The following is a 13,357-nucleotide window of genomic DNA, read 5'->3' as shown; positions in this document are numbered from 1 at the left end:
GTTTTATCAATTTGTTTTTGGAAATAAGAATAATGTTTATTTGTTTCAGAAATCAACATTTAATAATGTTTAAATCAGTTTGTACATTCAACAGTTTGAAAATATAATAGATTCAAACTCATATACAGTTTTAATATAGTCAACATATTATTTCCATCAAATAAGCAGATCATTTTTTGCTCAGGTAGATTAATCAATGAGTGATAGATTTCTCTTACAAGAAATTTAAAGGTCCTGGTGAATAGAATCATATTCAAAACAGTGTGGTCCTGGCCATTGATTGACGACCTAAATTATCCCATTGACTGGGACAGATTAGGTGAACGTTTGTCTGTAACGACCATTGCTCACTTCTTACTTATTAAAGAATTTAAACTGTGGGGTCACCAAAGGTTCTTATTCCCTTTATAATAAAATAATTAGAAAAATTATTCAGGAATAACCTTTATGTTTTGATTTATATTATTGATATAAATCAACACATCGTATTATACCGGATTCTTTTTTCGAATTGCTTTATTTAGGTGTTGAGAACCTTTGGTGACCCCACAGATTTAGTGTCTTTAACAAGTACATAGTGAGCAGTGATTGTTACCGACAAGCGTTCACCTAATCTGTCCCAGTCAATGGGATAATTTAGGTCCTCAATCAATGGCCAGGACCACACTGTTTTGAATATGATTCTAAACTATACAGAGAACAATACCTGTTGTATTTGTTAGATGGGACAATAGAACTGCCAAAAGTTTAAATTGACAGTTAACTTGCAGGTGAATCTATGGAAAGGTTCAATAGGGTTCGCAATAATACTTTTAATTTTTGTGGTAAATGTATGCAAAAACACTTTTTTGGATACCAATTTTCATTGATTTCGTTGGGGTCTGGGAACCAGGAATTTTTATCTTTACTTAATTATAAAATTTCTAAAGGAACTATTGTATGGAACCTTTGCCAAAACCACAAAAATAAATATCCATGAAACCATGAAAATTGGTACCCACAAAAATCAATAATTTCCCAGTAGTGACAAAAGCATAAACCAACATTAAATTCTAATTAAGATAATTGGTAAGATTATTTTCTTGATTGAGGGTTGCTGCTCACAAGGAAGCTATTAAAGTAAGAGTTCCAAGTAGTGGAGATGAAATCATCCTTTTTTGTTAATCTGAAGGACACAATTACGAGATTCAATTGTGGAATATCTGTTTCACAGATAAAAGCAAATATGTTCAAAATGCTGTCCCCTTTTCCCCTAATAAGACCAACACAATTAGACTGATACCAGGTGTGTAACAACATTAGCAGAAAAAGGGATGCCACATGTGGAGCAGGATCTACTTTCCCTTCCCATGCACCTGAGGTGACCTAAAGTTTTTGGTGGCATTCTTGTAGCTCAGTCTTCTGTTTTCAAAGTTGTATTTTGTGTACTATTGTTTGTCTGATTTTTTATTCTTTTTTAGCTATGGTGTTGTCAGTGAATTTTCAACTTGAGTAGGAATGTCCCTTTGGTATCTTTCACCTTTCATCAACCACTTGTAACAAGATATCCATATACAATATAAAAAAGAAGATGTGGTATGATTGCCAACGAGACAACTGTCCACAAGAGACCAAAATCATACAGACATTAACAACTATAGGTCATTGCACGGCCTTCAACAATGAGCAAAGCCCATACCGCATTGTCAGCTATAAAAACCTCTTGTTACAGATCTTGGAAATTCATGATAAGATTAAGATAATAACACATACAGCAGCTTCTACTTGGTCTGGAGATATGGTCACGCCTACTCCACATTCTGACTCAAACTTTATCTTATCCACAGGAGGAAGGGGATGGTGGAGAAGATAATCCATAGCAGCTGTGCAAAAAAAAGGCAAAAAAGTTTGATTAAATGTAACATAAATTAATTTAACATTTATATGAAAATTAAAATCAATATATATATTTGGTGCCTGCATTCTAATTTAAATATAGATTTGATGTATAATATGGGCAAAATTTCTATCATTATATGTAGTTCCATGATAAAAAAAAAAACTTAATTAAAGCAAAGAATTCCAAGAAAAACAACTTACATTTTCGACATGGAAATTTACCAACCCGCAGGGTGTATTGTTTTTGTGTGTGCTCAGATCAAATATACTTGGAAGATGTTCAGCATCTCTTCTTTTTCATGACAATAATCATGATAGTAGCTATTTCAATGTAGACATCTTTTTATTTATAGTTATGTTATAGATGTGAAATAGTATAAACTATATGAGTATATTAACGGAATATGTATCCTTATTTAAAAGCATAACAGACTTTGTTTTTATTCATGTGTATATTTCTATTACGATGTAATTCAACATTTGACAGGTTATTTTCATGAATTTAGTCCATATAATAACTACCTTGGTCCTATGTAGCCTCTTTCAAAATCCTACATGTACATGTAGCTTAAGCACTGATGTAACATACAACATTAATTTTCTGTCCTCTTTACTTAATTCAGACAATAAATGTAGCCTAACGGCCTAGCCAAGATCAGATGTGCATTTCATAGTGGGTCTATGTTATAGGCTTGTAAAGACAAGAAGATAATGTTTACATAAGTAATACATGTTTGAACTGAAGGAGACAATGTAGGGCTTCACAATGAATATCAAATATCATGTATAGGTGTTACCGTTTTTAAATAAAACACTAAAATACACGCTGAAAATGGGCAAAATTTCACGTTATGTTGTTTCATTTAAAATTTCGCTGTTTTCAACAATTGATAGTTAATAAGTGAAATTAATTTGAACTACATTATTGGTTCACTGTTATAGACAATTTATTCATCTTTCTTTTACTGGTTGTTGCAACAAAAAATCTCCAGTGGTTACAAAGTTATGATCAAAAGTTGAATACTATGCGTTCGTTATGTAATTTTGTACTTTTGTTTTTAGCTTACTCAGTGTAGTGATATAAGAGAAAAATGAATCAAATTTATGCTGTTATGTGTTTTGTTTTCTCTTTTAGTATATACTTTATCAAAAACTACCTCGTTTATCAAAATTGCAGTACCCTAGCTGCAGATATATGCCATCAAAGTTGGATATACAAATAAAGTGAAAAATTGTCTTGTCCGTAGACATGCATTCCCTAGTAAACTGGAAGTATAATAACATTAATGTTGCATTGCTAAGTTCCTGTTCTTTTGTAGATATGAAAACACTACTAACATTTTTTTCTACCATCTATTAATAGAGGAAAAATTTCAAAAATATGTCAGAATGTCTTGTCCGTAGACATGTCTTTTTATCAATATTGCTAGGCTGTATGGGTCTAAATTATACCTATGTGTTGTTTAAACTTAAACATATCTTACTTTTAATAAATAAATGGTAATTTAAGTGTTCTCAATTTTTGTAAAATTACTTTACAGGAGTGGATTTTAAAAAGTGGCAGATCATCAGTCATAAAAAGCATACCTTATTTTACTTCAATATTGTTTATTCCAGTTGCTGCATACCTTAAAAGGTTAACTAAATCAAATTAAGGAAAAGTATTTCTCTCTCTCTTACTTTATCTTTTGTATTTCCGTATTAACAGCAGATGAGGAAGTGTCTACGGACAAGACACTTGTACATAACAAGTATTAAATTCAATTATTTGTCTGCTATGGAACTTAAATCTTATTTTTAGGTGAAGAAAGTTATCTATTCAAATTAAGACTCAGTATTTTCAACATTAATATAGTCACAATTCATTCTAACAGATTTTTTTTTTAACTGAAATTGTCTTGTCCGTAGACATTACCACAATATATTTTAGCCAATTTCCTCAAGTTCAGCCTAATTTGATAGGTAACATTTATGTTATTTTTTCAAGAGAACACATTCAACTATGTCAAAATTGAGTTATAATAAAAGTTTGATTGTTGTAAACAGTCAGATATATGGATTTCAGTTAAAAAAACGTGTCTTCATTTTGGCTCAATCAATAAATTTTTGAGATGTGTAAAGAATTATGGGTACATTTTTATTTTTTTCAAAATTTTAAAAACACAATTTAAAATTTAATTGGTAACTTTTAATCTTAACTTTAACAATCATCTTTGAAAGCATTAATTGAATATCAATAAAATGTCTTGTCCGTAGACATTATCAAAATGTATTTGTTTCCATTTTCCTCCCAGTCAAGCTAAGTTTGATAGATAAACCTGATAAAATGTATGGTTTTTTTTCAAGAGAACACTTTCAGCTATATCAGAATTAGGTTTTAATAATGCATTTAATTAAATATAAATACAATGTCTTGTCCGTAGACAAAATATATAAATTGTATTGCTATGTTTGATTGTTTATTGTAAGAATATGCATCAAGTTATTTTAAGGTTCAATACACCAAAAGAAAGGTTTTTTTTGGAAGTTTTGTTATTAATAGATAAGTTTAGATACAGTTTTATCAGATAAGATAAATAATCAAAGAAAGCTACTGTTGCTTGAAATATCTGTGAGTTAAACATGTTCTTGTCATTTTTTTTTCAATTAAAATGTTTGATATTCAATAATTCTAAACATATTTTGTTGTCTTTGTCATTGACCAAAAATCTGACACTGGTGACCATGTCTTGAAGGCAACCATTAAAGAGAATTATACAGTTTTTAAACACCATTTATTTCATAAAAATATAAAATATTTCTAACAAAAACTGCATGTATTATATAAATGCTTCCAGTGTTAGCCTAACGATGGCAATTTTTCATAATTTAAACCATTTTTGAACCAAAATACCAAAAGAGTTTTGTCCTGAGGTGATACTCATTTTTGACTTCATGTGAAACACAAAATGCTCATCTGATTTTTGGCTAGGCCGTAAGTTAAGAAGAAAAACATTTTTTTACTCATGTTTACTTGTGGGGTTTTGATTTACTCCAAAAATCATTAAGTTCCAACAACAACAAAAAAAACTCTTAGGCCATAAAAAAAATATGAAGTGTATCCTATTGTTTGCCAACAAAAACAAAGTTAACATATAAATAATGTATGGAACCCACTGAAGTGTAGTGGGGAAATTTGGTGGTGGATGAAAAAATTAAAATCATTTGTACAAAAGCAGATGGGTTCTTTCCATCTCTTCAATATTTGTATACCATTCAGTTGTATCTCTGTTGTTATTTTCTTCTTTGTTATATATTCAACAATCATAGCCTGGTGAATTTTAATCTGTGTCTTTAACTTTGTAGCTATATTATACAATAACTTTCCCATTTCTTTATCTATACTCTGAACTCCACATTTTCTTGCCTAAAACAAAAATAACTCTGTGAACATGCAAGCGTTTATTATTCATTGTTCCTGAAAAAAATAGAAACGATTATAGTTTCACTTTAATCTAAACTTCTGTGTATTCATTTATTTCTTGGATTGGCAAAATTCTTCTGTCTTTGGTAAATTTTGATCAGGATCACTCAAACTTTTTAATTCATGGTTCATCTTTACATGTGAAATCCACAAAAAAAGTTCCTTAAACTAGACCTTGTCAGATATACGTACATGTACCATACGTTATGGATACATATAATTATAGCCTTTTATAGCTGACTATGTGGTATGGGCTTTGTTCATTGTTGAAGGCCATGCAGTGACCTATAGTTGATAATGTGTGTCATTTTGGTCTCTTGTGGATAGTTGCACATTGGCAATCATACCACATCTTCTTTTCTATATAATATAGACCACACTACATGTACATTGACAGTGATCAATTAGTTATTTAAAAAAATTCAACTGTAATATCTGGTGCATTATTTGTGTTTGTAACTTTGTATACCAGTGTATACTGTATTGTTTATTATATTTGTAAAAATAATATAATGATAGTATGTAAATTGTGTATGTTCCTTGTGAGCCAATTTGATGGAAATAAAGCATCTGCTTCTAGTGCAGGGGACGACGTTTCATTCAGAAACAGTGTTCTGTCACTGTATATAGGGGGTCTCATTGGGGGGTTCTGATCCCGGATCCCGCTTACTGTTTTGTCAGATTCCCGTATCCTGCTTACACTATGAACGTAAGCAATTCTCATTTCTTTGTCATTTCCCGGGTCCTGCAAGACCTCGTTTCCCGTTTTCACGCCACAATAATTTGACTTTCACTTGTCACGCTTACAAAAAATCGGCAATCGCGTCACGCTTAGACCCCAATGAGACCCACTATATAGTTTGTTTTTAATCAAATTAAAAGGTGTGTAATTACATTCATATAGGCATTATTCTTAGATCCGGACATCCTGGCATTTACATTTGTCAGGAGGTGATGAAATCCGGAATCCTCTAGACTTTTCATCTATTTGAAGGGGATAACTGATTATTTAAATTGCCGATTATTTTTTAACCAGAGGTTATAGTATGTTAAAAATCAAAATGGAGATAGTATATAGTGTCTTTAACAGTATTAAAAGAGTAAAATTACTATATTCAACTGGTTATGATATATATCAATTAAATTAATTTGCAATAAGTCTATGGAAAATCTAGAGGAATCTTATCCGCATCACCTATCAACATTGTTTACATAACAAAAATGCTAATCATTGATTGGTCAGTTACATGTTGTGATGTCACTGCAGATCTGAGAATTGCATCATTTTTGTTTTTGTTTATTCTTCGAAGTTACTAATATTTGTCGCTAATTTTGCACTATTATAAGGGAAACTAATGTATCATAAACCTGTTCGATGGCTTGCTTAAGGCTGGAAGAGAGCTGTTCATTTTTAACAGTCTCCTTTGCCTTCTGCTCGCTCAACCCTATGCTAACAAAAGTAGCTGTCAGATCTTCACTAGCCATTTTCACTTTCAACGTGCTTCCGGTTGAGGCGATAACAATATTGAAGTCGGACGTCGGATTTCCGGAAAATGAAGTCGAGCTTTCGATTGGACATATTTTTGTCACATGATTACAATTGTTGTCAAAAGTTACAAAAGTCACATGTTTCAAAACTTGTTTATTATTTTATAGCGAAGATTTGTTTTCGGTAAGTATTTTTAAAAGTTTACTAGTTTAAAATATTTCAAATTAATAGAATTACTATTTCAATCTTATTCAATATTGTTCTATAATTTATTTGTTTTCAGGCCAAAGGCTCTTTAATAATTGTCTTATTCGAGGATTTGTATAGAGTCACTTTAAAAATCCTTGTCTTATTTTAGAGCTAATATTTGTGTGTGATATAAACGGTAAACTAATGTTACTTATTAAGACCGGTTAACTATCAATTAGTCCGCAAGTTGAACAATCCAATTTGGCAAAGATACCGATTAATCAGGCATTCATTGTATTTTGACGGATCACATAAAAGTTAATTTTCAATGTAATGAAGTTGCGAAATTGTATACACATACGTTTTGGTGCTTAAGTAATTATAAAAAAAATCAGGAAAACGTGAAACCAAATAAACTTCTACTAAAATTAAAATGTAACCAACTACAATCGAGTTAATTGTACTGTAAATTAAACACTCAAATTAAAAAAAAAATGCCAGTCACCAACACCGAAATCCGTTATAGTTAATAAAAGAAATAAAACATATAAATCATGATATAACCATGGACGATGTTTCGGATTAGGAACTGGCATGGAGACATGATGTGGCGAGGTTGTACAAGTTTTCGTTTGATCTCGGCACTTGACTCGGAGTTCCCTCTTTTAATCTCGATCAGTTGAATAACCAGATACATGGAGGTATTTTCAAAATGGTATCGCATGTAATCTTCCTTAGTGACATATTAATAAACCCATAGAGACCACGTCTACAATATCTTGTTTAATACAAACCGATTCACCAAATTGTATATTTTTTCTTCCTTGAGATATACATGTATATAGTTTTTGGTTTTTTTTTCGTTCCAAAAATTCATATCGAAACAGTCTTATAGTCCCTTATTTTTTATCTTAATATCATACGGTATTGAGTAAGTGCGTCTTGGTAAACCGATCATTTATCATGTTATAATCATTATTTCCTGGTTTTCCAATGCATACGTTAAAGTCAAACAGTACAATAAATGCCCGCTGAAAATTTTTCATTGCAGGTGATAAAATGTTGACCATCTTGTCGTTCTTGGGACCAGCTGTTCACAGCCAGCTTATGAAATATGGCAGTAAGTAACCTTTATAAATTGTTTTGCTTGATTTCAGAATAAACAAATTTACAAACGTGGTCAGTAGAAATCAAGACGAAATTGTCAAAATTGAGAGATAAAGATATTTTAAAATATACATGAACACATGTTATAGGTTTTCTACATATTAAACTCGTCAAATATCAGCCACGAGTAACAATGTGAACCTTTTAATTTTGCATGGCTAGTGAGCACAGCGAACGAGAAATATAAAGTATAACATTGTGGCAAGCGGATATCTTCTATCTATGTGCAGAAAAACTTAATCTATGCATACCGGCGACGTAACAATTATTGTCAGAGGAGACGTTATGAAGGACGTCACAAAGAGTGAGTAGACATTATCAGGGACGTCACAAAGAGTGAGGAGACATTATCAGGGACGTCACAAAGAGTGAGGAAACGTTATCAATTACCGAATTAGCTTACTTTCGTCAAAGTAAAACCGTCTTAGGGAGGGAGAAAGACCACAAATAGCACGATAAAAAGAAGATTGTGCGACACCAATTTGAAGACTGAGTTGAAACCCCCAATACCGATCATATTCATGTGTAGAAAAAAACTAAGCATACCAATTTTCTCAGTAAATTTCATATGAAATTTAAGTAATTTATTTTTAAATCCTTATTAATACTCATTCACATAAATGAGTCATGAAAAAACATTTTAAGTTGGTCTTTCGCCAGTTTATAAATAGTGAATTATATAAGGCAAATATATGAGGCTGATGGTACCAAACGGACTAAAAAATGTGATAAAAAGAAGAATTACAGACAATACCAAGGCCAAACTGAATAAAAACGACGAAAGGGCAAAACAGATTAAGACTGAACAACACAAACTCCACAAAAAACTGCGAGTGGTCTCGGTTGTTCCGGAATGGTTAGCAGATATTTTTAACTGACCGCCACCTTTCCGCGTGTTGCTAAGTGTTATTAAGATTCAATTGGCTATTCGTGTTTTGCTGTTATTCTTTTTATGATATGCGGCATGTGTACTTGAATACTCTAGTGAAATCTCTGTCACAACGTATTTGTTTCTTTAGCGATATCTGGGAATAGTATAATAAATGTGTTCCTGGCGATACAAATAAAGTAAATTACAAGATATTATTAAAGTTCTTTTTGTGCATGCAAAGGTTAATGTAACTATAAGACTGACAGCTTTGTTTATGTTTCAGTATTTGACCCTAAAAGACACAAAGAGACTTATACAGATACCTATGATTTATTCGGATTTAAGCTGGATAGTTCAACAAAAAGTCGCCTGCAAAACAGCCTCCCTCATTCTATACAAGATACATATACGGGAAGTATATTGGGCAGCACATCTAGTGAAACCAATAAGGAAAGATGTGTACGTGGTAAAATAAGGCCATAGTTTGGCCCTTTTTAATTGCGTTGACATAAATTTAACATTTTTTTTTTTAATTATTCTTTTCTTTTAATAAGTGAAAGGGCTACATTCTTTTGCTATGTTCAGCTCAAAAAGGGCACGTGTGGATAAAGATTTTTGACAGATGTCATTCCAGTTTTTTCTCTTTTTATTTTAGAATGGCGTAAAATCTATTCTTTCCTCAACAAAAGATACTGAAGACATTAATGTATTGGAAAAGAAAGTGAGCTTTGCCTCAGATATTTGCATAGTACATGAATTTGAACATGACAAGAACGAGAGAGTTTTAAGTATGTCAACTCTAGCATCAATGGGATCGGAACTTATTCCTGATCAGTATCTAATGTTTCCAGAACTGAATGACAATAATAATGTGAGTTAAACATTTACTAGTAAGTCAATAAAAGAAGGGAGATTAAAATTAAAGAATACGTTTGTAAAATGTTGATAACCTCAAGATGCCTATATATAATATAAGTTGTCTTACATTGGTCATTGGGTTGCTATATCATTGACAAATAAACAACGCCTTATAACTTTTTTTAAGTCACATGCAATACAAACAACATAACCAATAAAAGCATAACAGTATCCATAGGCGGATCCAGGGGGGGCATTGGGGGCCCGGGCCCCCCTTTTGTGGGAAAATTTAATTGATTATATAGGGAATCATTGAAGCATGACTGGAGCGACACCCCCCCCCCCCTTTTAGGTCAGTCTGCGGGCCCCCTTAGGAAAAGTTCTGGATCCGCCACTGGTATCAATATGAATATGCAGCACAGATTATGTTTCTGGACATAAGGACAAAATATAACAATTTATACAGTATTACACAGATAAAAGGGGGGCACTATGTGATATTCTGAAGTTGGACACAAGTAAACTGCGAGCAGGGAATGTGTAATTGATATACCGATTTTGAAAATATACGAACAAAATCAAATTTAAACTCCGTTCACTCGTAACAATGTATAAATGTCATTAATCTGTAACTAAAACAGCAATTAATGTATGCAGTAAAATACCTCAAAGACAAATACGTAACATGTTAATGTAAAGGTATGGAGTTACCCGGTATGCATGGTATGGAGCTCATCTTCAAACACCAACACAAATAATCCGGTTTCATACTTATCCACTGACTCAACACCATTCAGTGGTTTTACAGTGAGCAGTTTATTTGATGTACTGTGTATTGCTCTATGCTCATTATTAATGCATGCTGATTTGATTTTTTACACCTATATTTGCTGTTTGTTTCAGAATCGTGAACCAAAAGCACTTTGTGTTCAGTTCGACGGAAAAACAATGCTCTGACCACTTTTTTTGCTGACAATCTATAGACCAAAATAGATTACACAGAAAGAATACTAGTCATTGATTATATAAGTTAACCAACAGTCAAATGATAAACGGACACACACCCATTATATGTAGTATGTTAGGAGACTCAGCATACTAATGTAAGCTATTCTATCATTAGTAACAGATGTATATACGATTTTAAAACCTGTACAGTGTACATTTAGATGAAATTATTGTTGCAACGTAACAACTGATCTGGAAATGAAAAGAGCATACACAAGCCAAGATTATGTGACAGTATATCAACTTGTACTTTTAGAAAGACATAGGATATGAAACATTAGAGAAACAACATCTCTTCGAACTTTGCCAAAGACAAATAGCTCTAAGTTATATAAATAAAAAAACGAAACAACAGCTCTAAACTACAAGCAAAAGACCAGAAGCTATATTAAGAGAGACAACAGCTCTCAACTACGCAACAGACCAGAAGATATAGTAAGAAAGAGACAACAGCTCTCAACTATGCAACAGACCAGAAGCTATAAATTAAGAAAGAGCCAATAGCTCTCAACTACGCAACATACCAGAAGCTATAAATTAAGAAAAAACAACAGCTATGAACTATGCAAAAGACCAGAAGCTATATTAAGAATGAGATAACAGCTATGAACTATGCAAAAGACCAGAAGCTATATTAAGAATGAGATAACAGCTATGAACTATGCAAAAGACCAGAAGCTACAAATTATGAAAGAGACAACAGCTCCGAAATAAAACCTTTGCAGTCAGCAGGAAAGAAAGATGTCAGTCAAACAAAAAATTAGAAAAAAACTATAAAAAAAAAAACGTTTAAAAGTTTACGAAATGCTACATATGAGGGGGAGGACAGGGGTAAGGGAGACAGGGAGAAAGGGGGTAGGAGAAAGGAGAGGAAGGCTGTGAGAAAGGAGAAAGGGGGTAAGAGAAAGGAGAGGAAGGCTGTGAGAAAGGAGAAAAGGTTGGAGAAAAAAATAAAATATGAAAAAATAAAATATCTCTTTTTCCCTGTAAAGTAAAAAAAAAAGGAGAAGAGGGGTAGGAGAAAGGAGAAGAGGGGTGGGAGAAGGGAGAAGAGTACCCCTTGTCCTCCCCCTCACATATCTGCATTTGACAAACTGCTGTATGAAAATATTGAAGTATACACGGATTGTCATATACATGGTTAATAAAAATGTGAATAAAAAAGTGGCTTCTTACTTATTTTTATTGTAAAATTGGAAATGACAGATATCATAATTGAACATCAAAACTTAAATAATGTAGATTTATTTCTTAATATAGCTGTGACACACAAAAAAACTTGAAAAGCTACCAAAACCTGATTTTTTCATGTCTTGTTGAGTCTGACAGTGGTCAACATTTATTAGATATCTTTGATAACTTTTGTATATAAATGCACTACTGACTATCAGTCAGAGTGAGAGAGGAGAAAATAACAACGCACAATGTAGCATGCAGAGGCGGATTTAGGGGGGGGGGTGGGGGCACAGGGGGCCCGCCCCCCCTTTTAGGGAAAAAATTTGGTTGCTTATATAGGGAATCACTGAAGCGTGACTGGAGCGGGCCCCCTCTTAGGTCAGTCAGTGGGCCCTCAATTATGACAATTTCTAGATCCGCCACTTGCATGTTACTTACAGTAATCAAAAGGGGTTTTCTCACTTTCAGAAAAAAAAAGTTTTTATTGGTAAACGATACTGTTGTCAGGTTATTAAAGATTGCATATTTCGGCGTTAATATTGATTCATTTATAGGGTCTTTGCATCGGAGCTAAACACATTTATTAAAAAAAAACAGTTGTTGGCATGGTATGTTCTTCTCATATATGTTATGATGGTATGATACTAAACCCCTAACGGGAAGGATGTGTCTGATATTCATATGATGAAATCATAATCTTTCAATCAGTTTAATTGAAGTTTAGAGCTGGCATGTCAGTTAACTGCTAGTAGTCTGGTGTTATTTATGAATTATTGTCATTTTGTTTATTTTCTTTGGTTACATACATCAGACTCGGACTTCTCTTGAACTGAATTTTAATGTGCGTATTGTTGTGCGTTTACTTTTCTACATTGGCTCTGAGACTACTATAACACAGTAGTTATAGTAGTCTCAGATTGGCTAGAGGTATAGGGGTAGGGTTGAGATCTCACAAACATGTCTAACCCCGCCTGTACTGGCAAGCCAGGAGCCTCTGGCCTTTGTTAGGGACGACATCAAAAGATTGATGTAGGATAAAAAACTATGTGAATTAAGTTTTTTTATCCTTCATTGAACTTTTGATGTCGTCCCTTTAATAGTCTTGTATTATTTTAGTTTTAGTTTCTTGTTTCAATTTGGAGTTTAGTATGACGTTCATTATCACTGAACAAGTATATATTTGTTTAGGGGGAAGCTTAAGGACGCCTCCGGGTGCATGAATTTCTCGCTACATTGTAGACCTGTTGGTGACCTTCTG

General features: G+C 32.7%; 2 protein-coding genes across 3 annotated transcripts in view; one reads left to right on the top strand and one right to left on the bottom strand.

The window, feature by feature from the left end:
* LOC134686344 (glutamine--tRNA ligase-like) overlaps positions 1-6,879 on the bottom strand; it is a 33,533-nt gene extending 26,654 nt beyond the window's left edge. For both annotated transcript variants that reach the window (XM_063546023.1, XM_063546029.1), the window contains exons 1-3: positions 6,710-6,879; positions 5,131-5,284; positions 1,753-1,862 (exon numbers count right to left, since the gene is read on the bottom strand). In XM_063546023.1, the coding sequence (XP_063402093.1) occupies positions 1,753-1,862; positions 5,131-5,284; positions 6,710-6,826 (381 nt within the window). In that variant the 5' untranslated portion in view covers positions 6,827-6,879. The remainder of the gene's footprint in view (positions 1-1,752; positions 1,863-5,130; positions 5,285-6,709) is intronic.
* Positions 6,880-6,903: 24 nt separating this feature from the next.
* On the top strand, positions 6,904-11,508 carry LOC134686363 (uncharacterized). Its single transcript, XM_063546037.1, has 5 exons — positions 6,904-7,013; positions 8,071-8,139; positions 9,341-9,516; positions 9,713-9,928; positions 10,819-11,508. Exons 2-5 carry the CDS (start codon positions 8,079-8,081, stop codon positions 10,870-10,872), a joined length of 507 nt encoding a protein of 168 aa, XP_063402107.1. The 5' UTR covers positions 6,904-7,013; positions 8,071-8,078; the 3' UTR covers positions 10,873-11,508.
* Positions 11,509-13,357: the final 1,849 nt, after the last annotated feature.

This window comes from Mytilus trossulus, chromosome 1, assembly GCF_036588685.1.
Source record: "Mytilus trossulus isolate FHL-02 chromosome 1, PNRI_Mtr1.1.1.hap1, whole genome shotgun sequence".
NCBI classification, from domain to species: Eukaryota; Metazoa; Mollusca; class Bivalvia; order Mytilida; family Mytilidae; genus Mytilus; species Mytilus trossulus.
This window is presented reverse-complemented; position numbering and strand designations above follow the sequence as displayed.

Coding starts and splice junctions, on each gene's coding strand:
- LOC134686363 (XM_063546037.1), top strand. CDS start 8,079: ATGTTGACCATCTTGTCGTTCTTGGGACCAGCTGTTCACAGCCAGCTT. Junction 8,140..9,340: donor CCAGCTTATGAAATATGGCA/GTAAGTAACCTT, acceptor TTTATGTTTCAG/TATTTGACCCTAAAAGACAC. Junction 9,929..10,818: donor AACTGAATGACAATAATAAT/GTGAGTTAAACA, acceptor TGTTTGTTTCAG/AATCGTGAACCAAAAGCACT.